The following is a 27,126-nucleotide window of genomic DNA, read 5'->3' on the forward strand; positions in this document are numbered from 1 at the left end:
AACAGTGCTTGTTCCTTTCAAACAACAGCTGTCTGCTCTAATTTGTGCAATTTCTTTAGCCAGATCCTTTTAATTACAGAACTCTTATCTAAATGGATGTCTCATTGGAAACCCCACCTGTCATCCAACAAGCACAAGGCCAGATTTGGCCCCCTGGGGAAAGAATACAAATTTTATCACTGAACCAAATGGGTGCAGGTTTTCAGTTTGAAGGTCTTGCATCTGTAGAGGGCTGTGCACGTAAATCAGTTAAGCAAGGAAAAGACGGTCAAGTGGAGATGGGCAATTTAGTAGAGGAATGTATAAATCTTGGAAACAATGTGAGCTCAGGAGCCTTTTCAGGAAAATGCCTGAACAGATGCTCTTTGTGAAGGTACACAGGGAGGTGATGGGGTTTAGCCACCAACACACCAGCAGCCACATGTGTCACACTGGGAACAGAAGAAACCTGATGGGTCCTCAAAGGAGCCAGATTCAGCTTTAGTGGACTGGGAAAGAGAAAACCCTTGGGTTTCCCTGGAAAGTCCACTAATTTTGGCTACACATCTTTAAGTACAACTTGAAGCCCAAGTTTATTCAGCGGAATAAGCAATTTCTGCTCTGTTTGCTCATGGATTTGAGCAACCATCTGATGTACCTACTTAGTTGAACCAGAGACTCTAACTTGAAATGGAGGACTTTGTCAGCACCCTTTTGCCATCCAAGGAAGGAGGTCATCCACCTCTCAGACTAATTTACATCCAAATATACGTTGCTCAACTGCCTTAAGCCATAAAGCTGCAGACTAAAAACTCAGATGTGATTAGTATTGAAGTTTGTGGTCTACCAGGTGCTACAGAGTGGCACATAAACTGCTGAAAAGAGAGATGGCATCACTCTGACTTTTCTGCTCTGGGGTTTGGATGTTCCCCTTGCCTCTTGCAAAGGGCAGTTGTCTGGAATGGGTCACGGAGAAAAACTGCTTGAGATCAGCCCTAAGTGCGTCATTATGAGTAGGAGGGTGTAATCAAGCAGGGCAAACTGCAAACAAGATATTGGAGTCATCTTCCTAAGCCTGAGCTCCACAGAGCCACAGAACACATTAAAAATGGGAAGTGGCAAGACCCATACTTGAAACCACTGAAAATTCAACAGTGTGCAAGAGGTCAAAGGGTTAGAGTGGCACAGAGGACGTGTTTGCAGACAGGCTCCAACTTAAACTTCCTCTTGTCCTGGGAAAGTTATCTGATGGCTCCTGCCTGTTACTGCCAGGGTCTGAAGTCTGTCAGCACCAGGGGCAGGTAAGAGGGGGTTAAGTGGGTATTATGTAGTTGGAAATGCCCCTGCTCATTCTAAGAGGGTTGGATTAGATGACCTTTAAAGGTTTTTTCTAACCCAAACCATTCTACGGTTCTATGATTCTCAAGACAGGGCAGCTGGGATGGCAAACAAACAGGAATGTTGTTCCTCAGTGGTGAGACCTACAAAGCTCTGAAGGAGGCTTGGAAAGAGTTCCCTGCCTCTCTCCCTTGCAGACGTGTGACAGATGACATCCTGACCACCTGTGAGAGCATCCCCAGGTAGAAAATGCTCAACCCAAACTTCTGGCCATGGTTCCAAACTCACATAGCAGGAGGGAAAACGTCTGGTCTCTCAGCAGAGCTTGGGACCATCTTTTACAACCACAGAGCTCGAGGAGGACTATAAAGGCACTTCATTCATTCAGGGATGGATATTGTCCCAGCGTGGTTATAGAAACACAGAATCATAGAAATCCTGAGTTGGAGGGGACCCATAAGGTCATTGAAGCCCAGCTCCTGCCCCTGCACAGGACAACCTCAGGAATCCCACCGTGTGCCTGTGTGTGTTGACCAAACGCTTCTTAAACTAACGGGCACACCCATGTGGACAAGAACATCTGTATATCAGCCATTCTCTACTTCCAGACCATCTTCCAGGGGCCTTCTCCATTGCAGCAGAGGGAACATGACAAACCTTTTTGTGGGGGGATGAAGTGTTGCTCCTACAGCCCCAAAACCACCACACAACATGACGTTGTACAACACACAGACGCAAAATAACCCAGTTCCCTCGTCTGGTCAATCCTGCCAGGTGCTGAAAGCTTTGATTACTGCAAGAACTCGATTCCCTGCCCCATCAGCCCCTCAGCACCTGTGCTGAGCTGAACTGGGCTGAGCTCCTCTCCACAGAGCCACCTGCTCCCCCACTCTCCAGGACAAAGGCAGGGATGGAGTTAATACAACCTGCTTCTTCTCTGCATTTCAACTGCTGTGAGAATGAATAGTCACTATCAGAGATGCTTTCAACTTTATAAACAATGAGTAGAAAGCAGGCAGCATTTAAATTGATCTTTTGAAGGTACATCCTTTAACAGGCTCTTAAAATCCTCAAACCAGCTGGGAGCCCTCCAGAGCATTTTTCTGCGGAGATTTTCAGATTTTGTTTTCTTTGCATTTGAAAGCACTTGCATCCATATAAATACACAATTTAACACCACTTACTGAAGAGAGAAAATTCTTCTTCCCAGGGCTTCCAGGAGGTTGAATTTCAAAATAATTAATGCTGCAGGACAGTGTGGCTTTACCCTAATTTAGAGCAGCTACCCTAAGAAATGGCTTCATGTGGAAGAGGTTCCAAATTAAGTGACCTAATCCTGCTGCATCCCATTGAATTAGGTCAGCCCTGGCCAGGAGAAAGGTTTGACATGATGCAGTGTTCTTTAAGGTCCCTTCCAACCCAGACTATTCTATGATTCAATTCCTGCAGCTGCCTCTTGTCTCAGCTTTTCATGCAGCTCAGCTCAGCCCAGTCTGGGTTCTTATCCAGGCTTTGGATCTATTTTGTTTCATCCATAGATGGGAGTCAAAGGTCTCTCAGCCTTTTCCATCACATCACTCAGAGTGTGCTGCAATCCCATCACATCATCCCATCCAGTGGGAAAGCAGGCAATGCTTTTACTCCCATGAGGAACAGTAAACACAGGGTTACTCCTTGCTAGTGGGTGACCATGGAAGTACATCAACATTTCTAATTTTGCTATTTGCACCAAAACACCCCCAGGTTTATTTTTGTTCTATGGTTTAAAGACTTTTTCCCCCCCTCTTGTGTAATATCAGTCTATCTTCTGGAGATGGCAGCATTTCTTACAGCTGTCAAATAATTCAGTCCAGTCCCTGATCTCAGTGTTTATTTCTTGTTCTAATCTTTGCACTTTTAACTGCCTGTTAAACTGCTCGTTTGGCGTGCTTAGTGTTTTGTGCCCATGAGCTTGGTACAAAGCATATAAATATATTTATACACTTATATAAAATACATATGTATAGATAAAGGTGCTGGCTGGCAATACCTCCTTTCATTTGAGTTCTGAGATTCCAAGACCTTCATCACAGCTCCAAGCAGATATCCCTCACTGGTAAGCTGAGTTACTATCAGCCCTGTCTTGCAAGAGAAAGTGGCTTTCCTATCAGTATCGGGTGGAATATTGGAAAAAGACTAATTTTCTCATGGCTAGCAAAAGGTTTCTGTGAAGATTTACAGATTAAAAAACCACCAGACGAAAAACTTCACAAAAAGTAGTCCAACTTTTGAAACAAAAACATTCTATCAGCAGAAAAATAGGCAAAAAAAAAAAATTAATGTTTTTATTTTAAGAAGTAATTTTTTTTTTTTTTTTTCAGGATGAGGACAGCAGATTTTTAGAAATCTCATGCAAAGCTTTATGCATTTCGGGCTGATTTTCCTCAGGCTGGACAATGGGAAAGCAAAGAGAATATGTGTGTTGAATATGTCAATCATCTATCACTTAAAAAAACACACTTGTGAGCTGTCCTCCTCTTTTCCTGGCTAATACACTCCCCCTGTTCACAGCACATGGGCTGACACCACCTAAGAAGTGTCTCGTAAAAACTTCATATATTTGATGTTATAATTACAGCTGCTCACACCTTCTCTGGCACAACCTTGTTGGAGTCCCAGAGCTCTGCTGAGATGCTGCTATTTCTGCTAAACCATGTTGAAATTTTGGCCAGGATTGAAGGAGACCTTGCCAGTTTTCCTGCCTGCTGCTTGCAAGAGGCAAAATCCTCAAAGCTTCCCTAAACACCCCAATTCATTCCCTACTTTCCCATCAGCTGGTTCAAATACGGCCAACTAGCCTTGAATCAGAGTTTTCCAAGCTCAAAATACTCCAGATATTAGGAGGATGGACAGATGTTTCCAAACTGATGTATCCTCCCCCCAAAAAACCTGAAGAAGATCTATGGACCTTGTAGCTTCAGGACTGTGTCTCCCACGTGGCTGCACACCAAGGTTTGGGATGGTTTGCACGTGGGAAAAGGATGGTTTATACAAGGAAAAAAATTACTGTGATGCCCTGTACTCTATTTTTCATCCTTCCTCCCTCATCAATGACAAAATTAGGATGCTGGCTAGAAAGACATCTTGTCTGACCTCCCAGGACACCTTGTTTTGTGGCCAGCACACCTTATTTAGTTTGTGCTGTGGTCAGAGAGGATCCTGCGTTGCCTGGGAAGGGCACGGGGGCCTGACTGATCCAGGGCTGTTCAGAAGGTCTGTGGCACAATCAGGCAGTGGAGCTGAACATCCAGCAGGTGTGAAACACAGATGTGCCAAACCACACACTCTGATGCAGGTCAGAACATTCAGCCCTGTGCCTCAGCAGCAGGTCAGAGAGAGAAGAAAACTCAAACTGCACTTGGAAAAATTTTGCAGGAATTGCAGTCTCCCCTGAGGAGACATTTGAATGAGGTATCTCCTGAAGATACTCATAGAAAACGCTTCAGAGCCTAAGAATTTTTAAATTAGGACCACACTCCCTGTTTACAATCCATTTCTCCTTCCTGCCAATGTAAGAGCTTTTAAAGTCAGTGCTAAGCATGTGAAAATGGCTCATCACCAGGACTTTGAAAAGATATAATACACCAGTAAAGCAGAAAATAAATGTTTCTGTATTATTCGCCGTACAATTGCAATAAAGATTACTTCTCTTTTGGGTTTGAAATAGCCTTTGTTGCTATTTCATGCTACAAGTCAAAATGCTGCAAGATTTAATTTGCATTTAGGTAAAGAGTGCTAATAAAACTTGGTCAATGAAGTAAAGAAACAGTTAGAAATAAAAGTGACTTTCAAAAAGAGAAAGCCTATTTTTATTGCAGAAGATCAGTGAGATGCAAAAAAGAAGAAGAAAACATAAGCACTGGGATGCCAATCACTGTTTTGGCATTACTAATTTTGGAATTTCATAGAATTATAAACATCTTTTTCCTCCTCTTTAACATCACAGCATCCCTTTAAATCTAATACAACAGAGTAGCTCCCTGAGCTTACTGTTGAAATTCACACCATATAATTATGTCAGCTGAATATCTGGACACAAAGATGACAGCAGTAAAATAAAACAGTCGGATTCAAAAGAGATTGGGAAAAAAATCCCAACCACCCTGGGCTTGCATTTGTTCTCATGTAGCAAAACAAGACAAGTATTCTGAGTTTTGAAAGCACTGATCATTCAGTCTCTGCAGGAACAAAGAGGAGTATTAGATGCCTACTAAAGTCTGTCTGAAGGGCTGTCAAGCTTTATATGTTTGAGCATTCACTGATTACCTCACTGAAACTTATCCCAGAGTTCAGAGAACTGTCCGCAGATTATATTTTATATTTTTATAATTATATATATACATATTTAATATTTTTATATTATATTTTTTTCCCCTCTGGAGACATGTGGACTCCCAAGGTCCTTGTTTCAGTGTAGGAATATTCTGTTTTTACTGTCGTCTGCTGGGGCACTCAGTACCTGAAGCATCTCTATGCTTCCCTGATTTTAAAATAATTGCTATAAAAGATATTCTGACTGAGCCATGCTGTCCTTTGGGCCGTGAAAGCCCATTCATGGCTTGCCCCAGCCTTCCTGCTCTGGGTGACTCTCAAACACTGAGTAATTGCTGCTTGGCTTGCAAAAGTCAGGAGAAAAACATGAGGTAAAAATCACTCACAGCCCAGAGCAGCTTTGGCCTGGGCAGCCACATTCCAGCTTCTCTGTCTGTGAACTTGAGGGCAAGATGGAGAGATTACATAACCTTAGAATGGAATAAGGGTTTGGAATGAGATGGATAGAATAGATGCTCCCTCACAGAGCTGTGGCTGTTGTGAATATTTCATCTCTTCAATTAAATCTTGATTTTCTTTGCATTTTGAGTTGTGTCATTTATATTTTCCTCTGAAATCTAGCACCTCCAAACAGGGAACTAATTCCTTTCCTTACCAGGCAAGGATCCATTCCCAGGACATACCATCCTGTCAGTCCCAAAGGGGTTAAACATTAACGCCTGAGCTCAGTGTCCCATCCCCTACAGCAGTTCCCAGACATTCCCTGTTATAAAATTAATCTGTCTTTAAACAGGTGCCACATCCCACAGAAGACTGGAATGCCCTGCAGAGGTTATATTTTTTTCTCCTCACCCTGCAGAAGCAGGAAGCCTCTTGCGAAGCAGGTCCTGACCTCACAAAGAGAAGTGATTTGGCCACTAAATCCCAGGGCTGAGCAGGGACTGGGAGAATCCTGGGGCTGAGAAGGGACTGGGAACATCTTAACAAAACCCTGGACAGGCAGCCATGTGGCACTGCTCTGAAATTGATCTGAGAGACATCAGTCATCTTTCAGGAATGGTTTGACAAGACAACCTCTCAAAATTCCATCATTTCTTTCTGTGCCTCATGTATGCTTTGGTGTTAAGGTGATTGCTTGTGGCTGCTAGAAAAGCTCTGGAAAGCTAATCAGTGGGTGGTTTGTTGGCCTGTAGAGCCATGAAGATATACACATTACTTAAATGCCACTTCAGTTTTGGTTTGGAGTCCTAAGCAGGTTCTCAGGTGATGCTTTGTGCTGCCCCTCTGAACTGCAGTTGTCATCACCAGTGTCTGATGAAATTTAACAGTAACTGGGAGCAAGAAAGTGAATGACAGCGTGTTTATTCTCCACAACCAGGGTTTCTTGAGTTAGCAGACCTAAGCCCTTCACCAGGTATCTGCACTGCAGTAAAGCACCCTCAGCTCACAGAGGAAGGTGACAGAGTCCTGTCTTACCTTGGTCTGGAACGTACAGAAGACGTGAGTCAGGAATGGGTGTTCCCAAGCCAAGGAGAGGACTCTCTTCTCCACCATCGTACATTCGACATCATCATCCATCAGCACCACGTCCTTCTTCAGGGCCTTCACTGCAAAATACTGGTCTGTGCTCTTCAGCTCGGCGAGGAACACCTAGGGCGGAAACAGCTGCTCAGCAGGAGTGATTTCTCCTCTCAGAGCAGGCAGCACAACCATCTGAGGATGAGAGATGAGCTCCGGGGAATTCACCAGGGTAGACCTTAAAAAACTGATGTTTAAGGCCCAATTCTACCACTAAGATTTGTTGACTTTAAGTTTGTTCCCCACACCCGGAACAGTTTTGAGAAGTTGAGCCCTGGGGAAGGATGAGAAGTCCTTGGTGATTACAAAAGCAGGGTCCTACATGCCTGTATGGGCAGGACATATCAGAGAGCTACTTCTGATAACAGAAACCATCCTCATGCAAATGCTCCTGAGATGCACATTTCCTGTTTTCTGGCTTCAAATAACAAAACACAGAGTATTGCTTTGTCACCATTTGAAATGCAAATGCCCTTCACCAGATCCTCAGCAGGTGGAAACTAATGTCCACTAGTGGTTAGACTGAACTATATCAAATGTGGCTTTCTCCCCTTTCTCCCAGTGAGCAGGTCTGAACAAACAGGTTGGGTCCCCCACGCTTCTGCAGGAGTTCTCTAAGAATGGGAAAATACATTCTGGAGGAGTTGCAACCTCCATCTATTTTTGTAGGCAGTGAAAATGAGACATGGAGCAGCAGCGAAGGGTTTTCTAGAGACCACAGAGCAAATAAGTCTCCCTTGGAAGGCAGTGCCAGTCCTGATCTTCACACTCACAGCCTGTCAACACTGTTTCCATAGACTAAATAAATATGTAAGATTCATCAAAGAGGTCTTTGAAGTTCTCTACCAGCCACTATTTACTGAGTAAGCTCAGACATGTTTTTAGCCCTGACAAAAGTTTTATTTACCCTTTTGGCTACTGCTGCATTTCACTTTGTAGCACCAGACAGAGAGTAGAGCCTAGAGCCTCCCTCTGTCTGTGCAGTGAATGACCAGAAATGCTAATAGTGCTGATGCTGCAGGCACCTTTTTTACCCTCGTTTTTGTGCAGGGCACTGCTCCCGTGGGGAAACTGGGGAACACGCCGCAGTTGTGACGTGTGCTGTGACTTCCAAGGGGCAGGTAGGCAATGCTGGACCTCATGCAGAGGCCGTGGATCTGGTCCTCAACCTCCCTGGTCCATGCAGAGCTGGGGAGACCGCCCAGGCACTGAGATCTTCACACCCTGTCCCCTCTATGGGGAAGTGAATCTCGCTCCAAGCAAATGAGGGCACCGGGAGCGACACCTACACAGGAAACTTGTGGGCGAGTTTTGTTGCAGAAAGGCATGAAATAGCCCATCCTCTGCACACCCACATGGTGCACTTCAGAGAGACACAGATGCTTACAGGCTTGGAGAATCCAAGTTAGCATGAGGGCTAAAACAAGGTACAGAATCTGCTTCAGTGGAGGTATTCAAAATTGATTAGACAAACATCTGATCAGCCTCATCTCACTAGACCTGTCTGGAGCAGTGGTTTGAATTAGAGGACCTCCAGAGGTCCCATCCTTCCAAAAAAAATGTTTCTACGACTTCTATTCTCTCAAGTCCAAGTTAGTCTGGGCTGTGGGGTTTGGGGTATTCAGGCTTAGCTCTGAGATGCCTCAGCTCTGGTTCCCATGCAAACTGTAGACATGACACCTTGTAGTGGAAAGTGTCCCTGACCATGGCAGGGGGGTTGGAACTAGATGGCCTCTAACATCCCTTCCAGCCCAAATGTGTCTACAAATTTCAAGTATGAAAAGCCAACACAGGAAATATTTTACCGGTTTAAGAACTGGCTGCAGGAATTGCTCCAGATCACTTAGCAGGCAAAAAGCAGCTCTTTGTTTAAAGCACAGTTTCAACCTTGGAAAGATGTGGGATGTGAGCAATGTGATACATAATGATACTCCTTCTCCTCACTGGCTGTGAAAATACAATAATGAGTTCCTCTGAAACTGCTTTTTGCAGCTTTGTGCTGGCACTGAATAACGTGAGTCCCCTTCCAGGGGATATCTGCAAGGAGGAGGAGGAGCAGTCCATAACTCATCAAGATTAATGAATCTGCTGAAAACAGGTGGTTCTTGTTTCCAAAGCACAAATTCTTGGCTGTTGCAAAAATTGCTTCACGCTCCAGCACAGATCGGAGCTGGGAAAGAGCAGTTATTGTTCCCAGCTGGGGACCTGCTGCTCTGGAGATGAGAGGGAATCCACACTCAACTTCTCAGCTAATGCTGAGAGGAGGTGGAAACCTCCCTCTGAGATTGCTCACCAAGCTGGCAGAAGCAGCTGCAGCACGGAGATCTTTCCCACCAGCTTTCTGTGGATGCACAGGACCCATTAGCCCACAGAGAAGGGGAAGCTGCAGATTTACTTGGGGAGTTCCCCTCCTGTCATGGCCAATCATGGGACACTAACTAATGGGACAGAGAGAAGACCTTTGTCTTGAGCGAAGAGAAGACAGAGTACAAGATTCAGATATGCCAGAGCAAGGATTCTTTGAAGGCTTGAAGGTTTATCAGCAACAGCGTGGCCAGCAGTGACCTGTTCTGGCCACTGGTGAGGCCTCACCTCTAATCCTGGGTACAGTTTTGGACTCCTCACTAGAAAGACACTGAGGTGCTGGAGTTTGTCCAGAGAATGGAATGGAGCTGGGGAAGGACTTGGAACACCAGGAGTGGCTGAGGGAGCTGGGGGGGCTCAGCCTGGAACAGAGGAGGCTCAGGGGGGACCATCTCGCTCTCTACAACTCCCTGACAGGAGTGGTGGAGTCACCATCTCTGGAAGTATTTAAAAGACATGCAGATGTGGCATTTGGGAACCTGGTTCAGTGGTGGGCTTGGTTGGACTTGATGATCTTCGAGGTCTTTCTCAACCTAAATGATATCTGTGACTCTAAATTTTTTTTCCTGAGTGGCCTTCAAACCTCGAGCTATTTCATGCTATGAAAAGCATCATTCAAACATATGCAGTGGTGTCTCAGTCCCCTTTGGCTTACCTTGCCAAAACTGCCCTTCCCCAGCATCTTGTGCAGAACAAAATCTTCAATGGTCAGTTTTAGCTGCACTTGGTGCTCTTGCTGCTCCTGGGACTGTTCTCCCAAGTCTGTCTCTATTAGAGCCTCCCCTTTCATTGTGCCCTCCACCGGAGTCTCCCAGGAGATGCCTTGTGGTTCTGCAACACACACCAAAGCATAGAAATAAACCCCTGGAACTGTGCAAAAATCCCCAGAACACTTACAGGTATTGTTCTTACAGGTTTAAAAGGGTATTTCAAACAAATAGAAATGTGGTGGTCAGATCTATGTACATTGACTCTGCTCCCACACTGCTTTCTCTCCAGAGGAAATTTTACTCCAGTGGAATTCCATCTCCTTCAGGGTTTGTTACTTTACAAATTTCTTCATCTGTCAGTTTGTTTAAGGGCAGCAAAACATGCCCAAACCCTTCATTTCTGGTCACCTGCCTTCTCTGGTCCTTCTTGCTGGTTGCCATTTTGATGTGATCCTATTTTTTCAAGTTCTGTTCAAAACCCTTGGCAAAGCCAGATGAAAAAATGGGACGGCATTTTCGTACTGGGTACTGGTTCCCTGGTCTGGATGGGAAGCATTCCAGCTCAAGCATTCCAGCTGTCCTGGAGTGGAACTGCTCAGAGTTTTTTTCAATCATTCGTTCACTTGGACGTACATGAATTTGTAAGAGATTCTGTCCCTCACTGGATTTATCCCTTCGCTGTTCTAAAATGCTGAACAGCAAGAACTCTGCTCAGCAGACAAACAGGTCCACATGTCAAACAGATGTGAAGCCATCTGGGGCTTTACTGATTCACATCAGCATAACCATTCTACTTGCAGAAAAGAAAGAAACTAAGCACAGATGTGGACGTAATTTATTTCCCCTTGGGGGCTAAAGGACACGCTATCTCACTTACTCTCCTAAGCATCTGTTCTTGTACACAGAGGGCTATGACACCTATATCAGCTCCTGGGTGAGAGAAGTGAGAATCTGTCAGTGGTTCTCAAAGCTACTGGAAGTCAACCTCCACCCAAAACTATGAAATCAGAAAGAAAATCGGCCACGGTGATCAGAAGGACTCCAAACCTCCTGTTTATAGCTCAGTTTCTACGTGAAGTTCTCTGATTTTAAAATTCTGTGAGTCCCAAGCAGGGAATAAGCACATTATTACATTATTGCCAGTGGAGGTATGAGATGTGCTTGAACACCTGGTCAGGAAGAGTGTTTAGGTGTTAGCTGAAGGAGTGGTGGTTGGGGTCACCAGAGGTCGGGATGACATGGGGAAAGTGCATGTTTGCAGAGAAAGAACCAGATTGGGATCCTGGGTATCTGCCATGCCCAGGTGATGTGGCTGGTAAGCTGTTGATATCCTGGGATCAGAAAGGGCAGAGGTTACATATTAGACAAAGGTTCTTCACCCAGAGGGTGGTTGGGCACTGAATAGGCTCCCCAGGGCAGCGGTCACAGCATCAAGCCTGGCAGAGCTCAAGGAGCATTTGGATGATAATCTCAGGCACATGGTGTGACTCTTGGGGATGGTTCTGTGCAGGACCAGGAGGTGGACTCAATGATCCTGATGGATCCCTTTCAACTCAGCATATTCTCTGATTCTGTGGTCTTGCTCTAGGCTGGAGAGAAGTATGAAAGATTCAATGGCTAATAAATTCCCCTTCCTTGTCACCTCCAACTAACCATGTATCAACTAAAACATTAACAGAGGCGTTGCTCCATATCACTAGGAGGAATTACCTTTTTTCCCTGTTGTAGATGCTGGCACTGCCTGCAGTGGTGTTACGTCCTTCACTGGCACTGGGAAGCCAATTTCCAGAGGTCCATCCCTGGAGATCTGCTCAGTGTCACGCTGACAGCGAGCCTGGAGTACAGGAAACAGCAAACGGCTTTTGAGCCAAATGTCATATTCTGAGCTTAAAAACACTGTTGCTTCTTGACTGCAACCCAGAAAAGCCAAGATCTAGAAAAGGTCTTTGCTTATGAGAAGAGCATCTCAAGGCTCAAATGATTTACCTGCTGGGTACTCTCTATCATTGCCAGAGCTTCAGCCATTAGCTTCTGGTTAACTCCACAAAGATTTGCTACTTTTGTCTGGCACTTGTGATGGACATTCATGCCACATGCTGAAAGAAACAACAAGAGGAGTCAGGAAAACAAAGGCTGTAAAGGGTTGGGCAGGAACATGCGCTGCTGGCCAAGGGCAGTGAACAGCCACTTAAAAAGCTCAAATGTCTCGTGAGATGGCACTCAGGTAATTTTTTGCTTCTCTATAGAGATATTTTTACATCCTCTTCTGGCAAAAGGTTGTATATCCACATCCATCAGCCTTTGCAGGTACAGGCTACCAAAACTTTACAGCTCAGAGATAAACTGTAATCACAGAACAGGATCTCCCCACTGGTATAGGATTATGAAGATAGTGAAGTGTCTTAGGTCTGTCTGGTATTGGAGGTAGAACATAGTTCATATTAGGGATGATTCTGGAAGATCAATAGTGTTCTTTGATGTTCTTTGTCTCTTTGGAAAGTGAATCCTTGACCTTTAGAACAGTTCTTTCTTTATATGGACAGCTGGCATGCTCCTTGAAGAATGATCCTCCTTGAAGGACAGCCCTGTAGGCCACTCCTTCACCACCCTGGGTGCCACCTCATGCAGGTTTTGCAGCGAAGGGTGATAAATGAGATTTGGCTTTTCAGATTGCAACACTCTAAAGCCAATGACCCCCTTGAGATGCTCAGCTCGTGCCACACACACCCCAGGCACTCACCGTCACACTTCAGTCCTTGCCGCGCAAGGCCCCAGAGGAGCGTCCCACAGTGCTCACAGAAAGTTGGGCTCTTGTAGTTGTAGACTTTGAAGCGGTGAGGCATGTCAATCTTGAACCTCTCTTTGTGGAACTGCAAGAGAAAAACCATGTTGGCTATTCACCCCTCTCCACCTCAGCTCCGAGAGGAAAACCAAACTTGCGCCACAGCCTTTTTATCCTTCATCAAGAAGAAACTGTCTGTGACCAAAATTTAGGCACACAAAGCCAAATTTTGATATATAGTAACATATGCAATTCAATTATTAATTAGGGAACTGGGTAATTTCATCCCTGGGCTTGATTTATCTGACCAGAGAACTGCTTGATTCTCATCTAGGCACTCATACTCCCCTAACGCTTAGTGGAAAAACACTGGTATGTCTAAAAATGATTAATCTCATCCTGAAATGAATGTCTATGTTTGTTGTCATGAAGCACTTCTTGGAAGAGCCTGTTTTTCTTCTTTTAGTACATAGGGAGTGAAAGGTGATGACAATGTTGGATGCATCTACCCTGGAGATGTCAGAAGACAAGTGAGAGGAATCTCATCTCTAACAACTGCAGGAGAAAAGAGAAACCGGGGTGTGACTGAGAGTAAAGAGAAGTTGTAGGACACAAGGAAAAGGGAATTGTCCTGTCAAGAGTTTAAGCTCTGATTTTGCCTACCAAAAAGTAAAGTTTAGAATAAACTGATATGAGAAAAATAAAGCAAATAGTAATGGAAATAGGTCTTCCACTGACTGCTTGGAAATCTCAGATAACACAGAATGGGAAGTTTGAGTACAAATCCGAAGATTCAGAGTGGTGTCCTGCCTGACATCTGATAGTGAAGATTTTTCTCCAGTGAATCCCCACTTCATGTCCATGACTTCCCTCTGAGTTGTACTTTACGTACATTAGAAAAACATCAGTTCTGATTCAGCAACTGCCTTAGTCAGCAGCTGCATTTGAGTAAATCATAAGCAGGAGGTGGTGAAACCACTGGGAATGTAAAAAGCAAAGGGCACAGATCAGATCACACAGCTTTTAGTTTCAGTAGGACCTTTTGCTTTTTCAGAAGTTGTTTTATAGAGACATCTGAATGACACTCAGGTTTTTAAAAGCAGCCTAATAATAAATAATAAATGACAACAACAATAATATTAATAATAACATTAATAATATCAATAATAATACATACCATTGTTTCTCTGCTATTGACTGCTGATCCTGTACACTTGGCTATTACTTTATCAATGCACTTCTTATGAATGGCAGCATTACACTCTGCAACAGCAAGTGTGTCATGGTGTTATTAAAGGAATTCCTTAATAAAAGATTAGGAAATAATGATAATAAGAAAATAAAAAAAAATTTCTTACGTCTGCATTGATAGCCTTGTTTATTCAGACCCCTGAAATAAACAGAGGAGTGGTTAATTCTGAGTTGTCTGAAAGCCTCAGCAGAAGAAAGGAGAGTAATATTAATGAAAGGAAGACAATAACATCACTTTGCTTTTTATCAGTCTTTTTAGAGCTTATTTAATTTCACTACCTTCATTCAATCTAATGGTGGAGTTATTCTCCGTGGTTTTCACAGCCTTTCCAGCACATATTCACATTCTGAATTTCACAATACCCAAACAGCAAACTGGACTGATGAGAAATGTCTGCACATTTGGTCAAACCCCAAAAGATTTTTAAATAATAAAATAAAAAAAAATGAAGGGAATTTTCACAGTTGGGATTACAACTGTGAACCACATCCTTGAAATGATGCAATAACTACACTGTCAAGGGTCTGACAGCAGGAGCAGATATTCATCAGAGAATCATGGAATCTTTTAGGTTGGAAAGGACGTTTCGGATCATCGGGTCCAACCAGTAACCCAGATGTGCCAAGTCCGACACTAAGCCATGTTCATAATGGTTACAATGACCCAAGAACTCATCTCTGGGGTTACAAGAGAAAAAGCACAGCTCTATTTTCATTTACCACACAAACTCGTGACAGACAGAGCAGAAGGTGGGTTGTGGAAAGAAGGTGGCCGTGAACTCGTGACACTTGACGTTATGGATTTTGGCCTGTTTGATGGCTCCCCTGCGCTGGTGTAAGGAGAAGAAACCTTCAGTCTCACAGTCAGCCAGGTCCTTTGCATCTGGGGGAGAGGAAGCAGAAGATTTATTAGGGTACCTTGTCCTGATCAGGTGCCTTGAGAACATGCAGCTGCCAACATACTAAGTGACTGAAGCTGATGATTCACTCATGGGAATGAACACTTAAAGAAATATCATTTTATGAAACCTGCATAAGGCTTGTTTGGATGGGTTTTTTTGGTAATTTTTTTTATCTACCATTCCTACACTAAAATTACTTTAAACTTGGGATTCTGAGCTCCCTTGAATATTCATAACGTTGCTTTTGAAATGCAGACCAGAAATTTCCCAATAAGAGATAATTCAAACAGAAAATTCTAACTTGGAATGAAAGAACCATGCCATAAAAAAGATGCAGTTACATTAAAATAATTAATTATTTATATATGCACACAAACCCACATGTGTGTATATATATATACACCAATATATATCCATGTATGTGGATATTTAAATGAATCCCTTATGTAATCACGTATGTGTGTGTGCATAAGCACAAATGTAAGTTCCTAAGACATTTTTTTTTTTTTTTGTTATTTTCCCATGCCAGCATTTTCTTTGCTGTTTGCTGTGCCCATGTCCATTATTCACAGTTCACCTTTAAGCTTCTCAGAACAGCAAACAAACAAACCAGTTCTGACTTCACATATGTGCTTATATGTGTGCTTGTGTCTACAAAGGCACACAGGATCTCATTCTCAACCTCTGTTTTGTTCCACTCACACATTGTGCAGCAAATTACACTGGTAATACGGGGGAACTGGTCCCCTCTGTGATCTGATGCTGATCTTGCTATTTGTAACACAAACACAACTTAGATTTTCTGTGCTTTGGCCTCTCTGACATCTTATAAAAAACAAGGAGGCAATAACAGTCATCAAAGGTAGGAATGGTTAAGAAAACATCAGCATATATTTTTTATCGTTCCAGATATCTACACCTCACAGCTTCACCCCGAGGGTACGAGAATTTTGGCAACAAAAACGGAAGAATAAGCGTTTAGATTCAACCTATTTTCTTCAAGGAAGCAAAATGCATTTCACTTGTACATCAAAATCTGCAGGTGGGATTTGGTTCCAGTGAAGACCTGTACATGACTGTGTGTCCCCTATCCAGGGTCACTAAGCTGCTGACACATCCCTGGAGGTCTAGTTGGAGCAAGCAATGGAGCCCAGTGAAATGCTCGGTTCATCTTGCAGCAGAAACCTGCATTTGATCAGATGAATCACTCTCTAGGTTCTTTTCCTCTTCACCTGGATTGCTCTTGGACTTCAAAGCTCTGCTAACAAGAACACTCAGGTTCTTGTTACTTCTTACAGTCAGCTGTAAATTCCATCCCAGCCTTCTCATTGCACTATAATGCATATCATGGCACAGTGGCACATCTCACATGTATAGAATCATAGGATTATTCAGGTTTGAAAAGACCTTTAAGATCATCAAGTTATACCATTAATCCAGCACTGTCAAGGCCACCACTAAACCTTGTCCCCAAAGGCCACAGCTACATCTCTTTTAAATGCCTCCAGGGATGGTGACTCCCTCACTGCCCTGGGCAGCCTGTGCCAGGGCTTGACAACCCTTCAGTGAAGAAATTTTCCCTAATATCCAATCTAAACCCCCCACTGGACCAACCTGAGTCCATCTCCTCTTGTCGTATTGCTTGTTACCTGTGAGAAGAGCCTGATCCCCACCTGGCTACAGCCTCCTGTCAGGGAGTTGTAGAGAGCAAGAAGATCTCCCCTGAGCTTCCTCTTCTCCAGGCAACCCCACCACCAGCTTCCTCAGCCATTTCTCACCAGATTTGTGCTCCAGACCCTTCCCCAACTCCGTTCCCTTCTTTGGACATGCTCCAGCCCCTCAATATCTTCCTTGTAGTACATAAAGTAGAATTATTTGAGAGGGAACCAGCTTGTTATGTTTCTATTCTGTCTTGCTTAGCATAATGGGAAAATCTATGATTTTAGTGGTAAAACAGCCAAAAATCTGCCTTGTAAAACACAGAACAGTCAGTGTTCATCCCCATCACACAGTAAAAATTGCTTTTCTGGAGTTTTCAATTCAAACAGTTATGTTAGTTCTTATGACTAATAACATAGGCACTGCTTTTAGTGAAGGCACCACGTCTGACCCACAGACCAGGAAACAGAGCTATCAATTAATAAACAAAATCACTTGCCACTTATTTCCAGGAAGTATCTTGCATTCATCAGCATTCGCCCTTGAGGTTTCAGTTCTAGCTGGTTGAGATAAGTGAAAAACAAGAAAAAAAGACAATGAAACAGTCATTCAAAGAAGGAAAAATTGTTTCGGATGACTTCAAGACAGCAATAATTTCAAGATGACTTCATCCTTTCAGATGACTTCAAGCTATCTCCTTTTCCCAATGGGAACTGATGAATACCAATGAATACTAATTTTAGGGTTGCTCCTATCCAGGGTTGGAGAGAGTAGGGTAGATCACCTCTAATTAAACATTAAGAGCATCATGATAGAAGAATTAAATGTGACTAAACCAACAGAAGGTGAAGGCAGATTTTTAGACACCAGATCAGGACCAGCTCTATCTACAGATAGATATTTATGTTCCCTATGGATCCTGCAAGGGGAAAGTGGGAGAAAGTTCACAAAACCCAGCCAACTTCAGAGGGGTGATTCTGAAAGCTTTTAGACACTTAGTTCTCCAGGTCTAACTTCACTGCAGTCAATGTGAGGGGTGCTACCAGCTTACTCAGACACATTTTTTGACCTTTCCACTACACCTGAAAATTCCCACCCACCTGAATCTTCATCTATTGGTGCCTTTGGAAATCTGAATCCACTTGCCTAGGTTATAACAGGACCTAAATTCATAGATTTCTTCGGCCTGAGAGCCACAGCAGTGCCTTCCCCACCCAACCTCCAGCACAGCCCGAGCAGGGTCACCTCTCTAACCTCCAGATCAAACAGTACCCTTGCACAGAAAAGTGAGAAGAATTATATTGTCTCTCCTCACGACCCTTGGAGGATGAGATACCTGGGATGACCTTTCCCAGAGTGTAACTTGTATCAGGGAGTAAGTGGAGAGATCTGAGGAGATGCCACCAGGCTGGGACACAACAGAACCAGGGTCTCCCAAATACACTTCAGCTCAGTACCCCAGCCTATATGCCCCTTCTCTCCCTCACCAGGCTAGTGGGGTTGGAGTCATGCTGAGCTTTTAGTTTTCAATTCCATCCCTAAGTATCAAAATTCCTTCAAAGTTATGCATTAAAACAGAGAATGTTAAGGGGTTGGAGTGGACCATAAAGATCATCTAGTCCCATCTCCCCCTGCCACGGGCAGGGACACCTCCCACTAGACTAGGTTCCTCAAGGCCTTATACAACCTGGCCTTGAACACTGCCAGGGTTGGGGCACTGAACCAGATCCAAATGCAAAAATCTCTACCAAATCTTGTTTATTAGGTAAGGTTTTTTGACTTTGCTACTATCTGCTTAACCCAAGCAGCTTTGCCTGAGAAATGGCATGAGAAATAAAGCAAACAAAAAAAATTCCACTGTATCAGTTCCTCTCAAAATGTCTTTCCAGTTCATTGTTACTCATAACTACTGGATATTACACTTCAAATACTACTACCAAGAACTTTGTTGCCTGGACTAGAGGAGAGCACACCCTTTTATTTAGGACCCTTATGAAATCTGTTACTTCAAGTTTACTCCACTCTGACTCCAGTGATTTTAAATGAGTTCCTCTGACATAACTCTGAAGTCAGGCAGCTGTGAATCAGTCTCCTGACATCAGATTAAATTTTTGAAGCTGCTTCCCCAGAGAACATAAAATAACTCATGTTTAGCCACTCATATCACCATTTGTTCCCAGTGGGTTTCTTCAGCAGAGATTAATATGTGGCCATGGCTCACTTGAACCAGAATCCTCACTGGCACAGGGTATGTTTCAACACAGCAGCAGCAGGTGATATAAATGTGCCACGCTCTCCTTTTCTGACAGGTCTTTCCCTCAAGTCACACCCAAGCAGATTCAAAACATCATTCCTTGGATGGCAGCCAGTTCCTGCTGCCCCTGCCGGTGACAGTCACAGCCTGGCACGGACACAGGGCATTCCCCTACCCTGCAGCAGCTCCCCATTGCATCCTGCAAGGGAAGATAATGATGCTCACCCATATCTCTGTCTTCCCATTGCTCTTCTTGCACCTCTCTGCCAGCACCTTGAGCTCCACCGTGGTCTCCGAAACCATCTCGGCGCTTTTGTCCTTGACAACGATGTGCATGACCCTGCCGTTGTTGATGTGGGCATCAAAGGTGCTGTTCCAGGGTGGGTACATGGTGGGCTTCTTCTGCACGTACACTTGGCCATTCTCTGCCAAGAAGAAGCGGTTTGGACTGACTGGACCTGCTTCTCATCTGCTATAAGGCCACCACTCTGCAGCCCGTGAAACAGGTCTGTGTTATTTACCCACTTTAAAGTCTCTCTCCTGGCAGGGTGTGTGATGGACCACGTTAGGCTGTGCTAGGAGGTTTCTATGTGAAGTGAATCTTAGAATGGGATTAATCCCACTTAAATTTATATGTCTACCACGTGTATGCCTATATCTGGGCTGTCTGAACACTGACTTCACTCAGAGCCAGTGAATATAATCAATATAAATCAATGGACTGAGGGCAGTTTATTTGTCCAAGTACAAACCTTAGAAGAGGTAACTTCTGCCCTTGACTCCATCTATTGAGTAGACCAATTATGTAGGCTCTAACACCATAAATACCCACTTCTAATTACGTGAATCTCATCATGGATAACCAGCTATGTGGATCATCTATCCCAATGTAAAATGAGACAGGTTTACTTTAATCCCCCAAAGCTGGGTGCACTTCAGGATTAAGGTTCAGCTGGAGCACATGTCCAGTCAGTAGCTAACTAAGGGATATTAATACACGAACTGTCTTTCTGACCTGCAGCCCCTCCAAAGGGATGCAGAGTTTCCCAACCAAGCAAACTTTTCCTCATGCCTTAATTCCTCGTCTTTCACAGCATCTTAAAGTGGTGACATGTAAAAATGTTGTCTCTGAGGCTTGCAGAGAGTTCTCTCTAGTTATTTCTCTCTGAAAAGTCTCAGCTGGATTTATTTGTCTTATAGAGCCAGTTTTGTTTCCTACAGCCCTGTAAAAGTCTTGGAAACTTACTCAAGGTAAATTCTGTACCACAGTTACCCTCTGAAAATTGTCAACCCATCAAATGCTGAACCTGGAGAAACAAGAGATTAAAAAGCAGTTGTGTGAGCAGCAGGCCTGCGACTCCTGTCTGCCAAAGACCCTGCTCCTATTTCCAGTAATCCCAGGCTTTCCCTCATCCCACCAGCTGGAAAAGAGCATGCAGCTGATAGCCTGGAAAGTGACATGTGTTAGAGAAAATTTTTCCCTAGATGAGAGGACTAATTCAGTTTTCTTCCCTCTGCTCAGCTTTGATTTACCCAGGCAGGAACTCCAGGATTTCAGAGGCTTTTACCACATCTTTAGGAGAGATTAAAACGGGTAAACAAGCTCCAAAGTTACTGAAAGCAGGAGAGAAGAAGAATAAATTCATGATTGTGTAATATTCACTGCAGGAAATGAGAGGCTGTTTACTGGGGAAAGAGCAAATATCAGGGCTGTGAGATTATAACAAAAATCTCCCTTGGGCACCCTGTACTCTGGAGAAACGGCTGCCAGAGCTTCTGCATAAACTACACTCAGTAGATAGATTTAGGTTGAGATGTAGCTTCCTGAGGAAAGGCCTGCAGGATCCTGCAATCAGCACTGACTTGCTGAAATTTCACCCCATGACCCAACACCTGTAGTTTTACACTCACTTCCATCACATAAACTTGATTTAAGCTGCGTTGGGCTCTGACCATCAGCACTGCATCGCAAACTGAGCTGAGATCACAGGATCACCGAGGTTGGAAAAGACTTCCAAGATCACCAAGTCCAACTTTCAACCAAATATCACCCTGCCCACTAAGCCATATCACCAATTTCCACATCTATTCGTTTTTTGAACACTTTCAAGGATGGTGACTCCACTACTTCCCTGGGGAGAACTGATCTGATCCCCAGATTATTCCTGTAGCATAAAACCACTTCTCAGCCTTGTCCTGCCTGGTGTGATGAGCAGCTGTGCAGCTAAATTTTAGGCAGAAATTCAATTTCCCCAAAGCTTAGAGCACCTCAATCTAAGGTGAATCCAACTCTCAGTTTAGTGGGGTTGACCTTTCACATAAGCAGATTGAGGCGGTCATACTGAGCTCGTTGTCTGCAGGCTTAATTCATTCACATCAAGCTTGCAAATACATCTTCAACACACTCTTTCAACAAAAGCACACACACAAAAAATCAGAGATAAAAATGAGACATAAACTTCCCAGCACCCCGGAGAACAGAAGTCTTAGTAAGGACAGTTATTTCTTTGCTACATCAGTGAAAAACCACAGATGTGAAACACAGCACTTGCAAAACAAGTGCTTTCGTTTGCTCTGCACTCCAGAACACCAGGCTTAAATAAACAAACCCTGGAATGTGGATGAACTGCCCCGATATATGGGATCAGACAGTCACCCCTGGTGCATCCCCGCTGACGGCTGTGGAATTCTGCCAGGGATTAATCTAACCCTGGGTTCCTGAAAAATAAAATAGCAACTGTTCTTTCCCGGGGAGCAGCTTCCACTGTAGTTGGGAGCGCTTTTCCTGGAGGCTTGCTGAGTTCAAACACGGAGCAGGATCCCTCATGAAGCAAATGTCACCAAGGCAGGTGGTGAAATGGCACCAGGCCAGGTGGCTCGTGAAGGCAGAAGCCACTTTTAAAGGGCAGATTTTTTTTTATACCTCAGAGGCTCATATGATCTCTGAAAAGTTTTGTCATTAGTAATAAATTGTTGTAACGGTTTGGGAATTTTTTTTAAAGATTACATCATAAAATACCAGGGTCCCTTTTATAAAATAAGCAAATGGAAAAACAAAACAAAACAAAAAGGATGTCCAAGATCTTTCCTGAGCTTCTGAAACTCTTTAGGGTGGCCTTGTTGTGACACCCCTGAGTCCACAGATAATGTGCATTACTCACAAAACCCTGGAGACCTCTGTCCCAGTGACTTTTTCATCATGGCTGGTCGACAAGGCACAGCCTTTGGCGTGAACCCAAAGTCAAACTCACTGTTTTTGGAAACTGAACACATTTATCATCTACCACAGTTCTGTTTGCAAACAAACAAGCAAACAAAAAAAACCCCAGTCACAGAGTTGTTTGGGTTGGAAGGGACCTTAAAGATCATCTTGTTCCACTTCCCTGCTGTGGGCAGGGACAACTTCCACTATCCTGGGTTATTCAGAGTCCCATCCAACCTGGCCTTGAACACTTCCAGGGATGGGGCAGCCACAGCTTCTCTGGGCAGGGCCCCCCTTACAGTAAAGACTTTCCTCCTAACATCAGACATGGTATATATAACATGTATATGCATATATGTATATATCTGATCCATAACAGGACACTGGAAAACTCAGAGCAGATCCATCGTCCAAACTGGCTCCAGCACAGAGCTTGAAAGATTTGAGACTTGGATCAATCCTAGGTTCAGCTCTGGGTTTAGGCACATCTTGCCCTGCTCAGCAATCACTTACCCTGAAGATATCCTAAAGTCCAAGTGTCAGAGCACAAGGCTGGTGGTCAGGATGGTTTGCATCTCTTACCAGCTGTGCAGCTGATCCGCTCCTACTCCTCGGTCATGACAAAATCTTAGCCAAAATTTGCATATCAAGGAACCAATTTGTTTTTAATCCCATTATTACTGAGTAGCAAGTGCTTTGTGAAAGCAGGGCTAAGACATCGATTAGTGATGGAACTGGCAGTGTTGGCTTAATGGTTCGACTTGATGATCTTAGAATTATTAAGGTTGGGAAAGACCCCTGTGATTCGACTTCAAATATATTCAGCCTGTGTTTGTCTGGAGACCTTTTGCCTTCTCCAAGCCTGTTTGAGCATGACAGCTCCTCGGGATGCTCGTGCTGAGAGCATTTCTGGGATTTAGAGTCAGGCTTAGCTCTCTGAATGTCAGACGTGTACCCCTGTGTTGACTGCCCAGTCAGCACAGAGCACCGGGCTTTTCCAGGGTGTGATTCATCACACTCACTGTGGATGCGTTCCTCAAGCTGAGATGAATCCCTCCACAGAAATCCCTGTTTATTCCCCTGAACCGTAATTTGCTGGTGATTGAATTGCTCAGGCATCAGTATCCTCACCGAAGGCTGGAATTATAGGGCGGACGAATCCCACGGTGGCCTCGTCTTTTCTTAGTCATCTGAAGGTAAAGTTCACCAACTACACATTTAAACACCCTCCCTCAGCTGAAGATTAAGACCTCCCACGGGGGTTCAACCCACCCTCAGAGGGGATCTGAGGTCAATCAGTCCCAGGAGGTTCCTGCTGACATCGATGTGATGAGGAGTCCCTCTGGCTGCCCCATCATGTTCTGAGCAATCACTAGATGAAATTACACCCCAGCAAACAGAAATCTTCTAATAGCAGAACGTCATTTTTCCTCTATTCAGTCCTCCCTAATGGAGGAAAGTTCCCCCAAACATACTTTTTTATTACTTGCTGGTAGAGGAATTGTTATAATAATCATAATACCTATAATTATTATAATAATTGTGATTATTGACTCTTAGGAGAACAAAAATAATATCCCTTAGTAAGTATTTTTGTGTTTTTCACACAACAGAAAACACTTTCAGCTCTATGTGAGACAAATAAATATAGGTCTGTTCTGACCAAATTGATTTTATTCACTTTTGAACTGACACAGACTTCAGTTTGAGTTATGGATTTCAAAGGCCTCATTATAAAGCAAACAGCCAAATCCTGCATAGAGCTGAAGTATAGGACATATTTTTAGTTAAAACTGAGATGTTAAGGATATCTTGTCATGTAGTATTTTCTTTGCTTTAGAATTTACCAGTCATCACATCTTACATAATCATTTAAAATAACATTTAAGCCCCCAAAAAGTTCAATGTGATAAATGCTCACTCTTTAAAAAAAACAATCCCATTGAAATACTGAATTGTTTTAAAATTCTAAAATTTTTTTTTTTAAACTACTTTAACGTCTTCTGGGGATTAGAGTCATAGGCATTCTCAATAAAAAGGGATTTCTGAGCGGATTTAATTTTTTTAAAGAATCACAGCAGTTAAATTACGACTTTATCAAAGATTTAAGATAACAACCAGTGTTAGGGAATTCCCCAACACTGAAGGTCTTGCTGCTCATGATTCTTCAAAAACACAACTGAAGAACTTTTCATCCTGTCACTGGGGCTATTTTCATTCATAAGAATATGAGAAATATTTCCCTTATTAGGACTCATTAGTGTTGGCCCATCAGGAAAAGTGTGAAACAATCCCTACATCCAAACAGAGAAAACTGCTTTGCGTGAGGTTTCACTTTCAAACCTTTCACACAGCACAGCAATTACACAGAGAAATTAACCCTCTGCAAAGGCCAGACTGTTCAAATGCCTTTTTTTTTTTTTTTTTTTTTAAATTATGGAAGTGTCTGGACCTGTGAGTTTTCCAGAAAAATATGATAAGCGTGGATGACCCTGCCAGGATATTTTAGGACACTCAGATTTCATCTCTCTGGAGCCCCTCTGACAAACCAACAACTGATTACGGAAAAGTGAAACCGAATACAGCTCAGCTCATCTGCTCTGTCACATGCTGGGACTTGCAATGTGGTTGATAATAACCCCAAACTGTAGACATAGATTTGTTTCGCATCAGCTTAAAATCGAATCGCCTTGCAGACCACTCCAAAACCAAACCTGTGTTGTGCTGAGACACAAAAAGGACTTCACAAACCCTTACAAGGAGGGGTGGGCTTCACAAACCCATATAAAGGGGGGTTGGCAGAGGGTTGGAACTAGAGGATCTTTTAAGTCTCTTCCGAGCCAAACTATTTTACGGTTCACTCTGTGTTTTGCCAACATGCTTCCTACACACCAGAAATGACACAGAGAGGCACCCACATGATTTGTAGAAGCTCACATGCATATTTAACACTTCCCCACTTACCCGACTCCACGGCTTCTTTCACCATCACAGCACAGTAAGGGTTAATCACCTCCCCCTGGGATGGCAGGTAAGGGCCACTGTCATAGTTGGACAAACCAATGCGCAGGAAGGGAGACATGACAAGCCCTGTGTCGAACAAAAAGACAGGTGACGCTTGGGAGACAGTCTAAAAATTCCCTTGGTTTTTAACCAGCCTCTTATCTCCGCTGGGCAGGGGGATGTTGGCCGTCAGTTATCCATGAGCTGGAGACTCTCTGGCTTCCTGCAGTGCCCAGCAAGGCGAGGGACTGGCTTTAACGTGCGCAAGGTAACGTAACTCAGCCGTCGGCTTAACTGCGGAGCTGAGCTCATCCCGGGGCTGGAAAACCCACAGGAGCAGCTCTGAGCGCTCATGACTCGACACCAACCGTCAGGAATGAGAACAAGAACGCTCAGGAGCCAAATCAGAGCTTGCCTGGCTGGGATGACCCCTGGTGCAATTCAGGTTGAGTCACACGTTCAAGAACCCGAATGCTGTGGGAATAGGAAGGGTTTTGGGAATACAAGGGTGCTGGAAGCCTGCAAGATGAATATGAGACCGTGAAATAGCTGGGTGCTATTTATATACAGTATGGAAAGGATCTCGGGCATTCAACTGCCTGGGTGCTGACCCCTATTCATAAGTGAAGCTGTAAAGAGAGAATTCAGCTCATGTGAACCACACTCTATCGACAGCGAAACAAAAAAAAACCCCACCAACAAACCAGCATTTTAATTTTAAGCAGCTGAGAATAGAAATATATCAAATCAAGATGCCAGGAAACACTACAGATCCTTTGGGTTGGTATTCTTTTCAGGCTCTTTCAAAGCTTTCGGAGAGTAGGTTTAGTGGCACCAGAAACAATTTACCACCCAACTTTTGTTTCAGTTTCTGAGCTTGTTATTCCTGGCTTTTCCTCTACTCAGTGGGGAGCAAGAGGCACTTGGAACTCAGCTGCAGATGTCTGAGTCTTGGACCACCAGAGTTAAAAGACATCAGTCCTATCACCAGCTGTTATCTGTCAAATATATTGCAAAGACATACTGTTCAACAGAAGAAAGTTAAATAACTTGTGGTGTGGGTTGCAGCCCAAGTCTCTACTCCTTTTTACACATGAAAAATGCTCTGTCCCCCAGGCAGATTCTCTAGTCTCACACGGAACAAATTCCACATTTTTTGCTAGGAGCAGCAGTTTCTTACCTGTAAATGATATTTTCCCGACACACAAATTCAGTGTCTGAGAGAGGCTTCTCTTTTTATCACAGTTGTGGACAACATGGAAAGGATTTTCTCAGCTGAAGGAATGAGGAAAACTGCTCCTCTGGCTGGGCTGACTAAAACTTGACTCTCTGTTCAAGGAGACAGAAGGCAAGACCATCCAGGAGAGAGGAAAACTGGAGAAACCAAGATGCAGCCCTTTGCTTGAGTGTCTTCTCTCTTACCCAGCAGTGTGGAGGGAAGAGTTTCCATCAGCCCCTTATACAAAAGTATGGGGAGACCGTAAAACTCAGAACAACTTCGTGTCAGTGCATGGCCAGGCAGCAGCAGGTTGTTGTTTCACTTGTGTCCTGGATATGGTGAGATCTTCTTCCTTCTTCCTGTTTTGTAAAATGAAGACAAACAGCTCCAGTTAGTGCTGGGTCTGAAACACCAACTCTTCTGGCCCAAATATTCACAAGCATTGAGCACTCACACTCCAACACCTTCTGAAACAGATGGCCCGTGCAGCCAACTGCAGGTGTTCTCTGATAGAGATTCTGGCTTCCCAGGAGGTTTCCCTAAATTTTCTACCCTACATAAAGGCAATCTATAC

At 43.8% G+C, this 27,126-nt stretch overlaps 1 protein-coding gene across 1 annotated transcript in view; it reads right to left on the minus strand.

Annotated features, from left to right (window-relative positions):
• The window catches only part of PRKCQ (protein kinase C theta), a 40,705-nt gene extending 13,794 nt beyond the window's left edge, over window positions 1–26,911 (minus strand). The window contains exons 1-13 of the mRNA XM_027903533.1: window positions 26,756–26,911; window positions 26,514–26,660; window positions 25,295–25,420; window positions 19,354–19,553; window positions 17,374–17,434; window positions 15,034–15,196; window positions 14,421–14,452; window positions 14,240–14,325; window positions 13,021–13,150; window positions 12,267–12,376; window positions 11,991–12,114; window positions 10,226–10,401; window positions 7,105–7,278 (exon numbers count right to left, since the gene is read on the minus strand). Of these exons, the coding sequence (XP_027759334.1) occupies window positions 7,105–7,278; window positions 10,226–10,401; window positions 11,991–12,114; window positions 12,267–12,376; window positions 13,021–13,150; window positions 14,240–14,325; window positions 14,421–14,452; window positions 15,034–15,196; window positions 17,374–17,434; window positions 19,354–19,553; window positions 25,295–25,412 (1,374 nt within the window). The 5' untranslated portion in view covers window positions 25,413–25,420; window positions 26,514–26,660; window positions 26,756–26,911. The remainder of the gene's footprint in view (window positions 1–7,104; window positions 7,279–10,225; window positions 10,402–11,990; window positions 12,115–12,266; window positions 12,377–13,020; window positions 13,151–14,239; window positions 14,326–14,420; window positions 14,453–15,033; window positions 15,197–17,373; window positions 17,435–19,353; window positions 19,554–25,294; window positions 25,421–26,513; window positions 26,661–26,755) is intronic.
• Between the last annotated feature and the right edge of the window lie 215 nt (window positions 26,912–27,126).

This window comes from Empidonax traillii, unplaced genomic scaffold (genome assembly GCF_003031625.1).
Source record: "Empidonax traillii isolate 1590-97213 ecotype Southwest subspecies unplaced genomic scaffold, ASM303162v1 scaffold980:size574330, whole genome shotgun sequence".
In the NCBI taxonomy this organism is placed as follows: Eukaryota; Metazoa; Chordata; class Aves; order Passeriformes; family Tyrannidae; genus Empidonax; species Empidonax traillii.